General features: G+C 41.7%; 1 protein-coding gene across 4 annotated transcripts in view; it reads right to left on the bottom strand.

Annotated features, from left to right (window-relative positions):
• Positions 1–20,090, bottom strand: part of LOC133134706 (ankyrin repeat and sterile alpha motif domain-containing protein 1B-like) — a 183,405-nt gene that overhangs the window by 151,512 nt on the left and 11,803 nt on the right. The window contains exon 1 of one of the 4 annotated variants that reach the window (XM_061251015.1): positions 2,321–2,345. The exons of 2 other annotated variants lie outside the window; for them this stretch is intronic. Coding sequence is in view for 1 of the 2 variants with exons in the window: in XM_061251014.1 (XP_061106998.1) it covers positions 852–886 (35 nt within the window). In the remaining variant the exon portion in view is untranslated. Of the gene's footprint in view, positions 1–851; positions 890–2,320; positions 2,346–20,090 lie in introns of those variants that run through there. One more of the 4 variants, XM_061251014.1, reaches the window with a different exon arrangement.

The following is a 20,090-nucleotide window of genomic DNA, read 5'->3' as shown; positions in this document are numbered from 1 at the left end:
TATTTTTATACCTACAAATATACATCTAAACCCCCCTCTCGCCCAGAGAAGCCACAAGCACGCTGTTTCCAGATATTCTGGGTAGAAAGCCCATAAACGGTCGCACCACAAAAGATAAAACTCTTCTGAGCTTGCCAGTTTTATTTAAACTCAAGACCATTTGTTCCCAACCTTCACTGACTGTAAAATGTATGCCCTAGAGCTAAAATTAGACTTATTAAATATCAAGTGTCTTCACGTTAAACACACTTGTTCTTAATCCGTTCAGAAATAGTCTCCCCCTATCTGAAAGTTTAATATGGGATAGATATAGGGACATATTTCTTTTGGTTCTCTGATCTGAAAATCACACCAAAAAACACAAGGGCTGCCTAATGAAAGAACACGTACGTACGTACTACGTATGCACACACAGTTGACTGATGCTGTTGACATCTTCACGACGTGGCATTACTGAAAGGAGGCATTATGAGTAAATAGAGCAGCTGCTTCACTAAAAGTCCCTCTCACGTGTGTAAAACACTACTGTGTCAGACAGAACTGAGCCATAATGGGCACTTTATACAGCAGTAAACTCTCCCCTGCAATTAGCCTGCATCTCTTTACTCACCCCTTGCAGTAACTAAGCGGACTCATATAGGCATTAAATCCTACATTCTGAGGTAATTCAAGAGGAATTGTATGTGTAATGTTCAACATTTGAGTAGAGAAGATGAGTACTGACTATGGACATTAAAACTACTGTACTGGAGTAACTAAAAAGTAACCATACAGCTATTGCATATCTGTGCTAGAATAACTGAAGGGAGCCTAATCTTACTGCACAGCCATAATTCTGAGGTAGAGCTGACCTCAATTTTCCTAACACCAAGCCATCCATATGCATGATGTATCTCCTCCAAGAATCCATTGTTTCCCTAAACACCAGGAATCTCAGACATCTGACCGAGCAGCAGACCTGGGGCTAGACTACATAGAGAGGAATTAATTGCATGGGTTACCTTTCAATACCCACAGCAATGCAATTTACCTGGTAAATGAAACTTCAACTGTGCTTTTACCTACAGTATGTGAGAAATTCCCAAGGCTGATGATTAAGGGAGATGCCTGTGCCCATTCAGGGGAAATAAATCAGTAAACCCACTGTTTTCCCCAAATAGGTTTTTGTCTCCATAAGTTGGAATGGCCAGTCATAATTGTTGACCTGCAACATCCTCTGTAAAATTGGAAGGGCGTTGGCATGAGTTCTCCAAAATACACAGAGCCAGTCAACACCTGTTTTCACTGCTGTCTGCAGGCTGGAGGACTGTTCCACTGCCCCTGGCTCAGGCAGATAACAGGTCAAACCAATCTTTTGAGAAATGAGGTGCGGACCGCTCCCTGCTTTTGCACGGCTATAGCCAAGTACACACCACCCAATTATGGGATTTTCTGCCAATGTGGGGAAGGTACATGATGTGAAATATGTGACCAATGAGATTAGAGGTGGGTGTGGCTAGGGCTTCTGCCAAGGAGACACAAAGCCATAAAAAATCAAGCATACTTGCTTGTTTCAGCAGTGCAGTAGATAGCCTGCCATAGGGACCAGATGGACACAGCCCTGGGTAGTCTTGGTCTATATTCATCATGGAACCTTGCTTTGTCAGCCAGGGATATTAATACAGCAGACAAATCTCGAGTGTAGGATGCAGTTAAGAACCTAGGCTGAGACAGTGTGGAGTGGATTAGTTAACCAGACAGAACACGCGTATAAACAATGCATTCAGCCGTTTGAAACAAACTCCATGCCCCAGTCGATCCATACTCCGGTAATGAAAGCGTTGTGTCGGGCTGAGGGAGCGACTCGTGCGTGCTAAGACTGAAGCGTCCGCTTTGGAGCTCCACGGCCCCGCGTCAGCCATGGAGCATCTCCTCAATCCCTCCGCTTCAGACATAATGGATCCATTATCCGCGGAGAGCCATGAATAATGCATGCGTGAAGCTGAAATGCGGGGCGGTGGCAGGTGCAGGCACACTGTTGCTCCCGGATAAGAGCTATTAACTGTCTGAAAGTCTTTAAAAAGCATAATCAAGCTTTTATACAGTAATCAGACATGTGAGGTAGTGTACTTACTGTCCTCTGATGGATCACTTAGAAATACAGCACCCCAGAGCTCAATTTAAACAGTGGGAGCGTGTCCTATGGTATTCACGCGATGGTCTTCGATGTCTTTCTCTACAAAAAGCTCACAGTCATTGGAGGGTCAGCAAAGGGGACATATTTCTGGTTAGCTCACAGCCATTGGAGGGTCAGCAAAGGAGACATTTCAGGTAAGCTCACAGCCATTGGAGGGTCAGCAGAGGAGACATACTGTACTTCAGGTGTCTGCAGGCTGATGATCTGTGTATCCACTGGAAAGGAATCTGTGCCATCATTTGTTTTCTCACATGTGACCCCGGAGAACAGAACCGCTCCCTGCATGCCTCGCTCGCTTTGCGCTGGTTCGCTGGTTACCTCTGCAACCAATGGAATTGCCAACTAATCAAAATAAGAAGGCTGGAACATTCCACTCTTTTGTATGTAAGCCTCAATTTAGCCATAGCAACCAAGACCCTACCTGGGAGTTTGAATACTCCTTTCAATTCTTTCATTCGCCATCCTTTGTGACCGGTTCTGCAAGCAATGCAACCGCTGTTGGTTGCTGATAAGATTTATAGCATATCTGGGGTCCAAAGAAGTGTGATTCAGGGTGTTTCACACTTAAAACTTAGCAAACCTCATACCAAAATGTTCCTAATATCACATTAAAGCATTCCACATCGCAGTGATGGGCTCAGACAGCGATTGCTCATGTTCAGATAACCTTTAACACACAAAAACAACACTGAATTCACTGCCATATCGCTGACCGCGCACGCTTAGTGAGTACTGAGTGTACTCAGAGTGCACGCTTAGTGAGTACTGAGTGTACTCAGAGTGCATGCTTAGTGAGTACTGAGTGTAGTCAGAGCGCACAGAGAGAGTGCACGCTTAGTGAGTACTGAGTGTGCAGGGAGAGAGTGCGGGCCATATGAGAGGGGGAAGATCCGCCAGCGTGATGGGCCATCTGCTCCACCGCAGGCGAAACGCTTGGCTGACGCTCTGCCTATATGCCATGAAGCCGATGATGAGACGGCTGTGGGCTGGAGGAGGGAAAGGGCGAAGAGGAGGCAGAAATGCCCTAATCCACACACAGCTGGCAATCACAGGCACTGCAGCGGGGAACAGTCTGAACATGATTTCCTCCGTCTCTCTCTGCTCCTGTCAGAAGGTCTGAAGAGACTCCGACAGTCGGGCAAGGCAGGGTGGATCTTTGATATCGGTCACGTGGTTTCATTTGATGTTTTTTCTGTCAGAGAAATGCATTTCCATAGGGCACAAACCCGGACTGTAAGTGAAGGCTTGTGCTTTTGGTGGGAAAAGCACTTTCTGATGTTATTATCAATAATCTCTGGTTGCTTTTAGACTGGGAAATGTCCAGAAATGGGAAAATATACAGTATATCAAAATGTATGACACAAGATACAAATGACCAGAGAAGGAAATGTATCAATAATAACATTAAAATACAGTATTTTGTACTTAAAATGCATTTCTTGAACAGCATTAAGTTTCATTGCATAGGGCAATTATTTATACATAATTGTACCTTTTCTCTAGATAACATCCAGTTCTTTAGTTTTCTGCAGTTCATGTCTGTCAATCCTGGTCACATCTGTATACCCTGGTCTGTATACCCTGGTAAAATTAAATACCAAATAGGACCAATCTACAGTGCATCCCTTATGGCAAGCTAAGTTTTGAAAAGCTTGGCCATACAATGGTCTACCAACTGCAATAAAACAAGGGCCTTTTTCTTAGAAGATTAATATTGATCAGGGCCTACTTTCCAATAACCACTATAACCACGGGAAAAATGTAATTCAAAGTCAATGGGCCGAGATGATCTTTGCTAAGGTTTTTGGAAAACTAGGCTCTGATTATCAGTCACAAACAGATCTCATTGCATTTATGAAACTTTTATTGATACCAGCACGTTAATTATAAGCTGTGGTTTAGAATCTACAGAACAACAATCACAGAAGACAAATGGTACATGCTCAGTGCACTGGCCGCGATTTTAAATTGGCAGACCAAGTGAGAAAGCCAAGACAGCACTTCTTCAGACACTGTCATCTACTGCAGCTACTTAGCTACAGCAGCTAGGTACTGTAGCTAATGGGTTATTTCACAATGCACTCATTCATTTTCCAATCTGTATAAAAATGGCATGTGTATGGGAGTTAAAATATTGAACACTAAGGAATATTTCAATTGTATTATTTGTTTCAATTGTTTTTGCAGAGGGCGGCACGGATGGTGCAGTGGGTAGCACTGCCGCCTCACAGCAAGGAGGTCCTGGGTTCGAATCCCAGTCGGCCGGGGCCTCTCTGTGTGGAGTTTGCATGTTCTCCCCGTGTTTACGTGGGTTTCCTCCCACAGTCCAAAGACATGCAGGTTAGGCTGACTGAAGAGTCTAAATTGGCCATGGGTATGAGTGTATGAGTGTATGAGTGTGTGAGTGAATGGTGTGTGTGCCCTGCGATGGACTGGCGACCTGTCCAGGGTGTATTCCTGCCTTTCGCCCAATGTATGCTGGGATAGGCTCCAGCCCCCCTGCGAACCTGTTCAGGATAAGCAGGTTAAGATAATGGATGGATGGATGGATGGATGGATGCTTTTGCAGACAAGTTAAGATGAGCATATTTGTTAGCTTAGCGACACACATAGTACCTTGAATTGATGAGAGCCTCAATCGTGGGCAATACAACATGCACCAACAGGTCAGGTATGAACCAACTCTAAGAGACCCACTCATGACAAGGATTCAAGTGAAAAAACAGCACGAAAGGATAAAAAGGATGAAGTAAAGAGAGATTGGACAAAGAGAGGGGAAAGCAAAGGCTTATTTAGATTTAAGAAATTGATAAGAGAGAGACCATGATGGATTTTAATATTTTGGAAATACAGAAAAACCTCCATCTGAAGTCTCATATTACAGACTACCTCAAGATTTTTCCAAGCTCATAAAATAACAGATGAGAAAATACAAATGAAATGCAATTCCAATCCATGCAATTGAAGTAGTGCCCAAACCTGCAAATAGCTATGGTGCAGAAGACTTCAAAGCTGGTTTAAATTAGTCTGGCACAGGGATACATTACAACAGACTGGCACAACGCTGGGTTATTATATATTAGCACATACATCATTTCTTTCTTCCATTACCATTCAGGGCTAGCAGATGGGTGACTGGAAGTCCAGACAAATTTGCCAACATCTTATGGCTGTTTCCAGCTACCATTCCCATTTGAACGACTTCACCTGCTGTTGTCACAGAGAGAGCTTATTATTCTGGGGCAGTCAGCTGCCATAACCATGCAATAGCCTACTTTTGCATCACAGTTGAAACAGTGCTTTTGCACTTGCTTGTTTCTGTCAGCTTACACAGGTCCAGTGAGGAACAATGTACTGTACATTAATTCAAAATTCACCATTAGGTGAAACTACCACAAAGATATATCAGAATCTTTTTTGGGCCTTTTGCTACGGTTTTAAATGAAATAAAAATGTCAGGGTCACAGTAGCCCTTCCTAGCAAACTGTATTTTATTTAATTTACAAACAAACTTTAAATACAGGAAAGGCAGAATTGAAATGTTCTGTTTACAGTCGCACAGGGCAAACTATTCCTGGCCAAACGGACTTTCTCGCTGATTTTTTCCACAATTTTAAACTAACCAACTCAAAGGAATAGTTTACACTGGACAAAATTAGATAGGATTACATTATACAGCACTGGGTTTTTTGCTGATTTAAGCTGTTCTTAATTGTTTAACAACATATTATAATAAAAGGAGTACAGAGACTTGGGCAGGGAGAAGGAATTTGAACAGAATTTAATCAGCCTCCAGTGGTTTCAGCAATGCGGTTGTTCTTATGACTGAGCAAGCCTAGATTGCATCATTCCTCCTATATTGCCTACTTTTAAAGATTTCACAAGCTGAATCTTTTTTACAGCCAGTTTCATTCAGGTGTTCTTTTCCTTTGTTTACCTTTTGAGACCAAAGCTGTCTGGAACCAAAGGTGGCAACAAAAAGGTTTTAAAGAAGATCCTTGTGAATTTGAGCTGTAAAAGTCGCCTCCGCAATTTGTATAATCACACAGATTCCAACAAGAATTGCTGTAAATACTGACTGTCAACATGCTGGGGAGAATATAAAGAGTTTACCGTTCCAGACATAGAGGGGTCATGAGTCCAAGGGTTTCTGGGCATGAGTGCGTCTAGGGTCCCTCCCTTACTGAAAAATAGCATTATACATTCCACAGGAGGGTTTCTTGGGGCCATTGAGGTCCCCCCCTGACCTTTGGGCCCCTGGGTCTGGACCCAATAGGCCCATTCAGTAATCCATGACCTGAAAACATATAATTATCCAGTATGGCTATGCAGGCACATTTAACCACCCATGGCTAGTTGATTAGTGGTCCGAGGCTACACTGACTGCTTCTGCAGGTTCAGCACCACAGTGCTTGTCAGCTTGTGACACAGGGCAGTGTTAGAATAGCCTTTCCCAGGCTTGTGATCAAACTGTGTCAGGGTATCTCTCTTTTAGAGTCGATAAAAGCGCATGTGGGACAATGTGGGTCTAATCCTCTGGCATCACGTGGCCCTGTTTTCACACCCAGAAACTCCACAAACAGCTCATTTTGGACCCGTTCCCCTTGCGCTCTCACAAAGGGCTGACTGAGTTCCCCTCTCCAACTGCAGACATGATGACGCAGACTCTGGGATTCCAGAACTGGCCCTGTTTCTAATATTACCCTCCATGGAGGGACAGTTAACCTGATATAGCCCCAGGCCCTGAGCCAATGCAGTATGGGGCACTCTGCAGCAGTATGGGGCAGTAGGTAAAGGAGGCACCACAGTGAATATTAACTCATCTTGTCAATAAACTTGGACCTGTTGAATTATTCAGTATTATCCTTTCTTGTAAATGTCAAAACAGACCTAAGTAAAGAAATTGCCTTTGGGTACAAACACAAGCCTATTGTTAACATGCACATGCACACCCACACACACGTAGGCACACACACACACGCACTCACTTGCGTAAACACAATCACAGAGTGAATGTCACACATATAGAAAGGCACGCACATCTCGGTGCAGGAAAGGGTTTGTGCTGGATTCCCCTGAAACGGTATAATCAGGAATCCGGCGTCTCCCGCATTCCTGAGCGCGTAACTGTGCCCTCCTCCCCCACACTGACGCAGTGCGAGACTCCCTGAGTTCAGCTGCTGCTGCTGTTGCTCTCTCTCCCGTTACCTGTGCGGCCTTATCGGATGCACTGCACCAGTTCCAGGAAAGGGGTCGATATTCCCCTGATTGAAAGAGCGACATGTTCGCCGCTAAGATACAATTCCGCTCCCCAGACAGCCGGGGGAAGCCTCGGTCGTCGGACAGCAGGTTGATGCGGCCTCATGTCCTTACGCTATGTTCATTCCTCAACCGCCATCAGGTTACATCACTGGAGAATAACACAAGACAACCGGCTGCTTGAGTAGACAGTAGCTCATTAAATAAAGCAATCCTGTGTGGTAGAAGGTCTCTGCAGTGCTAAACAGTTCCTGGCATTATGCAACTGTTCGCTCTTAAATCACTATTAATTTAATAAAAGACACCATACCCCAGAGTACCTAATTTAATATTTTCCGCATTGAATTGTAATCCCATATAAAGGTGGGTCTGTATTCGAGGTAGAGAGATGAAAGGCACTCTGAAGTCTCAGGCCATGGAGTATCCCTGTCTTCACACTCCCAATCCACTGTTTAGAATTAAAGACCCAGGCAAATGTACAAGGATAATATAGCAGACTAAACTCCTGGTCCAACAGCACAGGTCAAATACCTTGAAGCATTCTTCCTGCAGAACCTGGACCACCAAATTCCCCAGACCTCTGTTCTCATGGACATTTAAGGAATCATCTTACCTTTTAACCTATTGACCTATAAACCCACTAACCTATTGACCTCTTCAGATCAAATTACACACAATGGACAGAGATTTATAGCAACATTGTTTACAGTATTTTAAGAAACTTCTAGTCAGCACAGGATAGCCAGAACAGAAGCCTTTATTACATCTGTCTGTAACATCATCTTAAATGCCACTGTACAATGTTAAGAAAATTATATGGGACGTCATGAGCAGTTTCTCTGAAGGTTTTCAGAAGCACTTATGACTCTGAATCCAGGAACTGCTTAAGTTGCCTCCAGGGATAAGATCAATCTATGTGTAATTAAGAGGAAGCTGACCACCAGGCCCTGTCCCCACCCAGTGGTTCACACTGATGATGAGCTCCCTGATGACCTCACTGCTGACCTCAATGCTGAACTAAAGGCTGCACACTGACATAATCACTGACATCATGAATATGATTTTAAAAGCACACAAAAAATTGGTTGGCTCAATCAATAGCTCTATAGAGTTATGCTGGATGTTTTTAATAAAGACATTTGTTGCTCTCCTTCAAGCTGTTCAAGGCTGTATATTGGATCTTCCAAACCACATAAAACATATATGCCTAAAATATATTTTGAGATTTTTACACATGCTTAGTATTTGTACTCTAACTAGAGATATTGTAACTTACAACAGTAAGGGCTACACTCAGTGAGCAATTTATTAGGTAGACCAGTTTGTTAATGCCAATATTTAATCATGTGGCAGCAATTAAATGCATAAAAGCATGCAGACATGGTCAAGAGGTTCAAATGTGATGTAAGTGACTTTGACCATGGAAATATTGTTGGTGCCAGACAGGGTAGTTCGAGCATCTCAGAAACTGCTGATCTCCTGGGATTTTCATGCACAACAGTATCTAGAGCTTGCAGAGAATGGAGCGAAAAACAAAAAACATCCAGTTAGCAGTAGTTCTGCAGGCGAAAACGGATTGTTAATAAGAGCCAGATTGGTTGAAGCTGACAGGAAGGTGACAGTAACGCAAAATAACCACAAATTACAACAGTGGTATGCATAGAACCTCTATACAAAACGTCAAACCTCTAAGTGGATAGGCTACAGCAGCAGAAGTATAAAATAAGTCTAAATAATATACAATAAAGTGCTCACTGAGATTTTTTGATTGGAATGGCGTATTTTGAATGTTATGAAGAAAATAGTGAGGAAAAAACTCAATTTTGTGGCAAAAAGAATGGATCACCCAGCTAAGTACTCATGACTATGGTTACAGTGATTTAGTGTTGTGACTACAGTCAAATCCAGTGTAGTGGAAACATTGCTTAACATGCAGGCACAAACAGTATCAGCAAGTAAGTACCAAAAGACGAAAACAGAAATGAATCTTTCAGCGAGAGAGAGAGCCTGTCCACATAGCCCGTCCACATTCTCCTCATTCTTATCTTCTGTGGAGAATGTGGAAGAGCACAGCGGCTTCAAAATGTCTGTGACAGAGGCCAACATACCTGGTACAGGAAACACAAAGACAGGGATGAAATGCTTCAGAGGAGCATTAACTCCACACAAAGAAAGAAAGAGAGAGAGAGGGAGAGAGAGGGAGAGAGAGAAAGAGAGAGCCTGCCCTCTTCATGCAGCAGTTGTAGAAATGTAGCACATTGATGGTTCTAAATATTTTTACTGTACTTTGCTTAAGGTGACAGCCAGTCAGTCTAGACTAGAGTACTCCACTTCGAGAGCAACAGCACAAATCAGAATATAGGACATGCATCAATCTACACTGACAGGGCTGTAGTTGACCCACTCTGCCCTTAGTGTTGCAACAATTGACACGCTAGCGCTCCAATATAAATTTTCCCTTAAAGAATGTTACAATGCACATATCCCAGCAATTTCACAGACCCAACACTGTCTCTTAGCAACTGCTTTGGAGCATTGTATCTTTATTAGCCATCAACAATACTAAAACGTCATAAACATGGCCGTACTCACGGGACTAATTATATATCCAAAGGATTAAAGAAGAAAAAAAAAAGATTCCAGATCACTATCTATGCATATTCTTTTTGTATTCAAAGAGTATTCTAAAGACTATTGTACCATTGGTTTCAAACCCTGCTGAAAGAAAACAGCTCAAGCAACGTTTTGAAACAGCTTGTAGCAGGTCATTTAAAGCTGGTCAAAACTGGATTTTACACCAGGGAATACAAAACATTTTCACACTTTCTACCCTCCAATATTTTTCAATCTTCATGGAATCATCTGTCCATTTTCAGCCTTCATGGCATTTTTACCCTTTCACAGTCTTACAGAGAGAAGGACCATTTGATTGATTCGTTTTTCCAAAGCTTTTTTGTTTGTTTTCTTTCTTTCTTTTTTTTAAACAAAAAAACAGTCACAGTTATGTTCCAGAATTTCACTGGCCCGTCTGAATGGAAAATTTGACTGCGCATCTGAACTCACATCTCATCACATCCACAGATCTGCTCTATATTAGGTCTCTGAATAAGCCTTCAGATATCCCCCCCCACCCCCCCCCCAGCAGTTCAGACACAAAGAAACAGTCTCTGTGCATGGAGAAGGCCGAAGCCATGCTGTTTAAATCCAAACTCTATCCTTCGCGGGGGAATGAACTTTGCATAAGAGGGATCTACAGAGGAAAGACGTGGAAATGAAGACCACAATAATAACAGAGAAGATACTGACTTATGGGAAGGGTATGAAATGAATGACTTACACATCAGAAGACAAGTGAGCTGAAACAGATGGAGGAAGATGGCCGCCAACATGTGACTCGCGTCTCATTTCAGTTCATCTGTCACATTTCCTCTAAACGCAATCGCTTATTTCCCCAGCTGAAGTCTTATCCTGATTTAATTTTGCACCTTCCTTTAGAGACGAATACTTCATACACCTGCGCATAACCACAAATTGAATAAAGAAAGCAAATGGTCAGCTCCAGATTTAACATTGAAATTCTGAAGCGACGATATTTATAAAGAAGCAAACAGCAGTGGCAATGGAAGTAATGGGTCTCATCAGGACACTAGCCTACGCAGACAGAGGCCAGAGATCGAGAGGCAGTAATATGTAACCCACAGTAGATATGCTGAGTCACCATACCATAGTTATCATAATGTCCTACATTCTTCAAACTGATATTGGCATGCTATAGTAAGCTACATGCAGATTCTGGTGGTGGTAGGAGCAGAGCATGGGGTGGGGGGCAGAAAAAGTGCAATTTGAATTAAAATGTTATTTGAAAAATGTTCCCTACAGGGAGAAAATGTGAACATGCCTGCGCCTATCTCCACATATGAAAGAGAAGGAGTGAGGATAAGCATACAGTATCCCACGGCCACAGAGGCTGCTGGGCTCAGTGTCTGTGAATCTGAGACGAAACCGGGCTCAGTGTCTGTGAATCTTAGACAGAAACCGGGCTTTGTGTCTGTGAATCTGAGACAGAAATCAGACTCAGTGTCTGTGAATCTGAGACAGAAACTGGGGGAAGTGTCTGTGAATCTTAGACAGAAACCGGGCTTAGTGTCTGTGAATCTGAGACAGAAACTGGGGGAAGTGTCTGTGAATCTGAGACAGAAACCGGGCTTAGTTTCTCCATGTCCGGGTGTCAGAAGGAGAGAAAGCTTCCAAATAAAAGTGATGATGAAAACTGAATAATGGATATGTGTTACTAGCCGCACTTTCAACTTACCTAATGAAAAACTAAGCAGATTCACTGTGGCACCCCGGTGGGATGGGATTGCCAGTCTACATTGATTGCAGGGAGCTTTCCTCCATCTGACCTCTGTTGGATTTAATCAATGTGAACTCATAAACAATAAACCATCATTCTTACTGGACAAACAATGGGAGAATGATTGATTTTTGCCCATGTGTGACCTCAAATGGCTGTTATTATGTTTATTTTTATGTTTTTTATAGGTGAACGCAGACAGCCATGTATCGCAAAACATTCTTTGATACAGACAGGAGATGTGAAGGCCTAAAATTTATTGTTTTCTAGTATTTCTATTTTAAAAAATCACTGACTGAAAGGTTATTTGGGAATGTAGGTATGCTAGACATTCTGCTCCAAGTACTACATTTTAGACTATGGAAAAGTTAACTCTATCTGCTCAATTGGGAGGGGAACTCAATGAGGATAGAGAAGAGAATGATCAAAACAGTTGAGAACAGAGGTTTATCACAACATTCAGGAGGGGAACTATCATACAAGTTGAGACTGGAACTTTATCAGAACAATCTAGAGGGAACCTCTATCACCGAATTGAGAGTGGAACGTTAACAGAACAATCTAGAGGGAAACTCTATTAGAGAATATGAGAGTGGAATTTTATCAGAACAATCTAGAGGGAACCTCAATTGGAGAATTTGAGAGTGGAATTTTATCAGAACAATCTAGAGAGAAACCATAATAGAAGTGACAAGTGGAAGCAGAACAGTGGAGAAAGAGCTTTATCAAAACAATGGAGAGAAGTGACCTCTATGGCCTCTATGTTTACACTCATGTTCAATACAGTTGACAAATCAGGTTTCTGGAAACCTGATATGGTCATATTATACTCATGTGATTCTGCTGATAATGGATCTGAATTCATTCCAACACAAGGAGAATGTTATCGGGACAAAGATAAACTCTAACAGCAGAGTAAATTTTTGACAGGAGCAAATCATTACCACAGGCAGGGGCACATTGACTGTGATAGTAGCCCTTTTAATAGACACTGTACTGTCTATTAAACAGTTACTCTCAAAGATGAATAATCAAGGCCAAATTAGTATTCTGGTGTTCTGTAAATAAGTAACTTACTGCTCTCTTGTAACTATAAAATGGGGGGACTAAAGTGTACTTATGAATGAGATGTTTATCTACAGTCATGTTTAGTACAGTTGAACAAAACCTACTCAGTGGGAACTTTATTAGATATATTAGACATATTATTTTTGGCTAATTAAGCCTTCTCCTGCTGTAGCCTAAGGTTTGATTCCTTGTGTGTTCAGAGATGCTCTTCTGCATACCACTGTTGTAATGCCTGGTTATTCACGTTACCGTCAGCTTCCTGTCAGCTTCGACCAGTTTCTGTTGAAACCACCCCGTCTGGCACCAACAATCATTCCACGGTCAAAGTCACTTAGATCACATTTCTTCCCCATTCTGACATTTGGCCAGAAAAACAGCTGAACCTCTTGACCTCTGCATGCTTTTATGCATTTAGTTGCTGCCACATGATTGGCTGATTAAATATTTGCACTAACAAACTGGTGTACAGGAGTGTACACAAACAAAAAATTCTCTTTTCAGAGTCAGACCATGCCTATAGCAAAGACCTCAGCCTAAAGTATAGTTAAAAGTGTTAATTTATTCAAAGAACATAATTATTTTCCCCATATGTCTAAATTACCTGGTGACAACTGTGCAATATTAGGCAACTGCTGCTACTTCTCATCTGACACTGACTATAATTACCTCCTTTATGTAAGCATTCATTTACAGAGTATGGTGTACTGAACAAACACATAATCATCCCACAGCCCTTTGGTAACAGAGGGGTCACTGTGAGCCACGAAAAACCTCACAGCATCTCAGACAGCCAATCCGCTCAGACCTTCTGTCTACAGACGTTAAAAAAAGCGCACAAACACCCACTTATATGTATTTAAAAATAAGAATAGCCTGGAAGGACCTATCCCAGATGAATCGTCAATAAAAACCTATACGCAACGGAACATTATTTTTCACATAAGGCTTAGGCTACTTAGGCTACTCATAAATGCATGAAACCCAGACAGAATTAATTGATGACCTCAGTTAGATGAACCCTGTGAGATCAGCAAGGCGAGAAACAGATCTTTCCAGTCAACTAATTTACAGATATAGGGCGGGCAAAGACAGATGATTCAATTTCTCATTCACATAAAAATGTATAATGAAAGCCAGTTCAATATTTAGGCAGGGTGCCCTTTTAAGGAGTGGATGTGGATATTAAAAGATAATTAAAGGATATTAAACAGAAGTGGACCTCGTTGGAGTGTATCAGGAGTAATTTGTGTGTATCTTATAAAGCAGCACATTAAAGTGTATTCTGCTCTTGGTGTTTGTATTACTGTCCACAGACAGTAAAACATCTTTAGCTTAATATTTCCATTAAGAATCAGCTGCAAAGATTACAGAGCAAAAGGCAGATGAGGCCAATAGAGATTTAAACCACAGAAAAGGAATCTGGCCTTTAAAAACACATAGAAATTCTTATATAAGAAAATTAATGATGTTACGATACATCAAAATAATTCAATGCTGTTGATGTTGCAGGGAGCCTTATGTAGAAAATATGAACAGTACAGAACTTATCCTTGGGGAGTTACAGGATGTGCTGGTTTTTCACCTTAAAATCAGTTATAAGCCAAAAGAGCCAAGAAACCAGGTCAGGTAACTGTATAATGAACTACTTTAACTGATCAATCATGTACTAAGCAACAACAAAAACCTGCACCCTCTCAGGAACACAGTACAGCCATACACTCCAAACACAGGCCTCATGCTTGATAAATACAAGTCAATAAAAAGGGTATATCTAATCAACTCAAAATGCAGAAAGTGAGACAGCCGTTCCTCCAAACATTTTGAAAAGTCTTCTCCATTTCAGATCAATAAAGTGTGTTCTGTCGTAGGCCTAAATGGACTACCTCACCCTGCAGAAGCTTCACCATTTTCCTCCCAGGAGCCCTAGGGGATGAAAGAAAGGCCTGCTGGGACTATGAGTTTCCACACTGAACTACACATCAGGGTACACACTGTGGATCGTTTCATTTCCCCTCAGTTAGTACACTATGCTTGCACTGGCTTTTGTTCGTTTTATCAGATGGTCAGGAGGTTGTTGACAATGGGCAAAAGATACACAAGACACATTTACATTTATTCCAGACAATTCCATATTAATTGAAGTCACACTTAGGCGCATGATATCAAATATCACAAGATATATTTTCAGAAGATGTGATAAAGATATCTAGCATCTTGCCCACACACACACACTTACTTTCTCTCTCATGTGAGCTGTCCAAGACATGACTCACCAATTTACTGTTACCCCCATCCCCCAGAATAGGCCTTTATATGGTCTTGTGTAAACTGAAAAGTACAGCGTTATTGAGCTGAGCTCTAAAGCGGCATCATGGGCTCTTAACAGGGCTTTCAACAGAGGTCAAGTCTTTGGTGAAGCACAAGTCCTCGGTTTCCCATTCACACACACACACACACACACACACACAATGATACTGCTAACTATAAATGCAGGCATCTTATCACATTTTTTCAATTGATGATATTCAATCAGAGAGCAAGGTTCCCCTTAGTCTCCAGACTCATCAACAGGGGGACATCAGTTCAAATCCCAGGAGGATTCCAAGAGCCTTGCCAAAGACACAGCCCAAACGGTACAGCACACAAGCGCACAAGCATTTAAAGTCACTTTGGGTGCGAGCAAGTGTATGAAACATGAATAAAAATGCAGAAACGAAAGCCAACCAATACCATCCGCAAGCAAACAGCTCGGGTCACTGTGGGTAGAAAGGCACGTCGGGGAGGAAGTGTGCGAACGGTATCATTAGTTAGTAAAACACATTCTGTTAGGGAGCGAGATTAAACACTCTCAGCACAGCCGAATCGAAAGCGCTCCAGCAAAGCAGGTGCTCAGGAGTACTCATCGTCTGTGCGACTGACACTCCGGTCCGATTCAGAGGACTGCTGCTACGCACATGATGCATCTGGCCATTTCTGCAATTGTAAATCGTTCTCATAAACACATTTCCCAAATATTCATGAGCACTGCATTTTGATTAGCCTCCAGCAGAACTCTTTAGCAGAGACAATGGAGGAATGGAGTGTGAATACAGTGCGTGTGACTGCAGAGTGTCAATACAGTCTTGCGCCACGATGTGGCTAATTGTCTCCCCTTGTTCATTTCCTGACGTACTGTATTGTTTTCCGAACAATGGCTTTCGCTGAAAGGACAGTTCCAACACCAGTGGCCGTACGGATTCAATGAGCACATTCAGAGAAATGGTTTGAAGAAAAGCAAATCAATGCAACTCGCCACAAACATGCAAGCATACAAATTGTATAATTATCAAAAGTCTATCTGGAAGTAGTTTATACTGTATAAAGAATGTAGATCTATGCCTAAACCGGTGATTTCTCTACAGTGTACATAGACAGAGATTCAAGATTCAATAACAGTACTGTTTGTGTGATGCAATCTTTACAGAGCGTAAAGACTTGTTTGTACATTCCATTTGGTTGTCCAGCCTATAGCTCAAAATTTCCCCAGTTGCTGTATTTATTAACTAGCTCAGCAGATGCATGTGGTTGAACAATTGCACTGCTAGGAGTTTCCCATGTTGGTCTGTTAAAGCAGAAGGTCAGATAGGCTACATGAATGATCAGCTCCAGCCTTAGAGACAGGAACGTGGGTCCCAGTTTGGAAGAGCTCTCCATGGATCACCATCACAACTAATTCAGTAGGGTGAAGAGATGGCCAAACATCCATCCTAACTCAAATTGAGATGATTTCTCCAACCATCTTCTGTGTATTCAGACCATGTCTAAATAGTGAAACACTTTAATACAACCACCATAAATACACACTCTTTCTCAAGGAGATGAGAGAGGCAAAATGGTGAATTGTGGGAATGTTTCCATTCCTGTCCCAGCTCTATCTCGTGAAATCAAATCTATTTGACAAAGTGTCCACGATTATTCAGTCACTCTACTTGGTTTCAGATCGAAAATGAAACTGGCTGAAAACAAGCATCCACCATCTTCTATCTGGTGGCAGTCCTTGGCTTTTTCCTCTGCGTAGGTCATCTATTCATGGCACCACTGTTGGTATGGTACTCATTTAAATATGGAACTGGGCAATAAAGACAGATTGAGATGACAGCCCTGTGATGCTGACAAGCTGCTTCAGGTCGCAGAAAGTGGGGCCTCTTCCACAACAGTGAGAGATCCAGGCTTGGACACAGTTTTCATGGCGTCATCATTAATAAAAGAGTATGATAATATGTCCATTTATGGGTTACATTACTACAGAGTCAGACTGGCAGAACTGCACCTTTGAATGGTTAACCAAACCAAACCAATGGTTGACCACAGGCAAGTGCAGGCCATCGATATTCAAAATGACCAAATACAAAATTTGTTGATATTCAAATACAAATTCTGAACAGAAGCCATTGAGCCAAGTGTTTCCATAGAGCAAAAAAGCCTTTTCCTTTGCCATACATTTAATATACATCAAATAGCCTGTTCTTAACAATATTGCTAGTGATTATTGCACACAGGCTGGGCTCAGACTCTCCAACATCCATAAACAGCATCACACAATTATTTCACATCCCCAAAACAGTGTTACACTGCACTCTTATCCACAAACAGCAACAAATAATACTCAAACAGATAACACGCTCACAGCCCAAAAAAAGCACAATCCTGCTCGCACACTCACACAAATCACACCGTCTCTTCAAAAGAGGCATTATTGTGAAGTCACGACACTGATTGACAGTCATGAAAATGAGGCATCGTGTCTCCGTTCAGCATTGATCTCATCACTGTCCTCTTCACACTCGTGTGGATTCAATCCCATGACTTCAGGCTGAAAATAAGGCAATCAGCACATCTCTCATACCTGCCCCATTACAGCTACCAGCCTGTCCACTGCGGACCCCTCTGTCAACGGGGACGAAGCAGTGTTATCGATCATGCAATTGGAGTGCAATTCATGATCTCAGGGTCAACTGCGCAGATCCTACGCTATGGCAGCCCTGGAGCATGGAGCCATCAGCCATCAACAGATATACATATTATTCTTTTACTTTTTTACACTTTTATCTTTTTTAAATATTCTTTCTTAAATCTTAATTAATTTAAATCCTTTTTGTCTATTTATGCCTATGTAAAAGCAGTTTGAATTATCTGTGGATATGAAATGTGCAATATAAATAAACTTGCCTTGCTTTGCCTTAATGCATGCATGTATGCACAAGAACGTACACAAGCACACATACACACAGAATATAACATTAAATCCATTCAAATCGCCATTTCTGGGATCTACACAACACGATGTTATTTAAATGCAGACCCAGGTGTTAAATCCAGCTCTGACCAGCTTGAAATACCACTAATGTATGTTTCAAAACATAGCTTGATCTGGTCAAACCATGTATGGAGCTGGTCTAACTAGTCAACGAGCAACCAGCTGTTTCAAAACTTAGCTTCAGCAGTTTTTTTCTGCAGGGGAGAAAACATTTCTTAGTGTACCGATACAGAAAAGATGAATAAAGAACATAGATTTATTTTAAGGTCAGTCTGCAGAAATGTAAGCCCTTATACTGAGGTCTTGTACCATCCACTGTAGCTTGTCGAGAAAACATTCCAATGGATATTTGGGGCCAAGCTTTTCCAGACTGGAGATTTAAGAACTGGCCCTGTCTGGTCTCAAACTACACAGTCTGAATTGAAGGAGATGAGAGGAAACTTCCGGAAACTTGAGCTAAAGCCAACCTTAGGCGACCCCTCAGGTTACTCCTTAAATAATATCAACAAAACTGCAATCTTTAAATATACATAGTGGACTTTACAAATTCCCTGTAATTCCCATACTTGTTAACTTTATACTGCCTGATTCTCTACAGCCTCAGCAGTGGACTTATTACCAGGTCTGCGGCGGGCAAGGGTTGTAGCAGTGTTTCCTCAATATACATGGATGACTTAAATAAACAGGATACGAACGGGCACCAAATTGGGAGAAAATTTTTAAAAATCAGAAACAAAAGTGCTTTTTATACATGAGATCCTGTCACCAGAGAGCCATAAACTCTGTAACCTGGCAGAGAGAGAGCAGGAAGGTCCTCCCCTTAGCGTGCCCACTATCCACCTCAGTCCTCACTGTAAATCCAACCAGCTGCTTTCAGTTCATGTCAGAGCCTACTGACCCATTCAGTGAGGAGTGACGGACAGGTACAGACAGACCAACAGTGGAGAGAGTGACTGTCTTTGTGGTGCAGTGTAGAGGACTGGAATCCACAGTCAACCTGCCCATCATATGGTGGTGGGATTTTTTTGATGTGTTCATATCACAGCACAGATTGTTTAAATATATGAAAATGGCAGGGTCCTCAATAAGTTGTTTTTTTTTTTGTCAAAAATTAGATGTCACACTGTGTAAATATATTAAATTAAAATAATTAACGAAAATAGTAATTATCTCCTTTGGTGCCTAATTTAGCAGGTACATTTAGTAATATTCTTCTCAAAGAAATCACCAGGTTGTATTATTTAAGCGGAATTCTCTAAAATATCTGGCCCACGCACAGTTGTGTAACATGACCGCTAAACAAACCACATCCCAGGGACTGTTACTCATTACAGTACAATACAGATGAATACAGGATTGCTACAGTACAAACTTAAAATAAATGTTACTTGTTACGGTACAGGCCCCCTAACAAAACAAAAAAGTACAACACAGGACAGACAAACAGAACAGCAACATGTACTGTTACAGTACAGAATGACCAAACTATGACACTTCTACTGTTACTATACAAAAAAAACAACTGTATCTGTTAATTATTACATAATTGTTACTGTCACAGTACAGAAGTACTGGACTCTAAAACTGTTAGTTACAGTTACAGCACTGTTACAGCACCAAATAATAGACCTATAATACTGCTAACATTACAGTACAACAAAACAGAACTGCAACAGTTACTGTTACAGTACAGAACTACAGTATTAGCCTATTCTTAAAAGAGATCAGACCCCCTAATCTACTGCACTGCATGTGACTCGTAACTTTTCTTGAATGTATTCCAAGGCTAACACATTAGTTTATTGTTCTGGAAAACTACCTATAGTTGCACTAACAGGGCACTGTGTGGGTCATGACACATTGTAGATTTGAGTCACAGTTACTGTCTGTCAGTGTCTCTGTGTCTGAATAGCTATTGACAAAATGTCCCTGCCAGT

The sequence above is a fragment of the Conger conger genome, chromosome 8 (genome assembly GCF_963514075.1).
Source record: "Conger conger chromosome 8, fConCon1.1, whole genome shotgun sequence".
In the NCBI taxonomy this organism is placed as follows: domain Eukaryota; kingdom Metazoa; phylum Chordata; class Actinopteri; order Anguilliformes; family Congridae; genus Conger; species Conger conger.
Note: the sequence above shows the minus strand (reverse complement) of the source record. Positions and strands in the feature narration are given on the sequence as shown.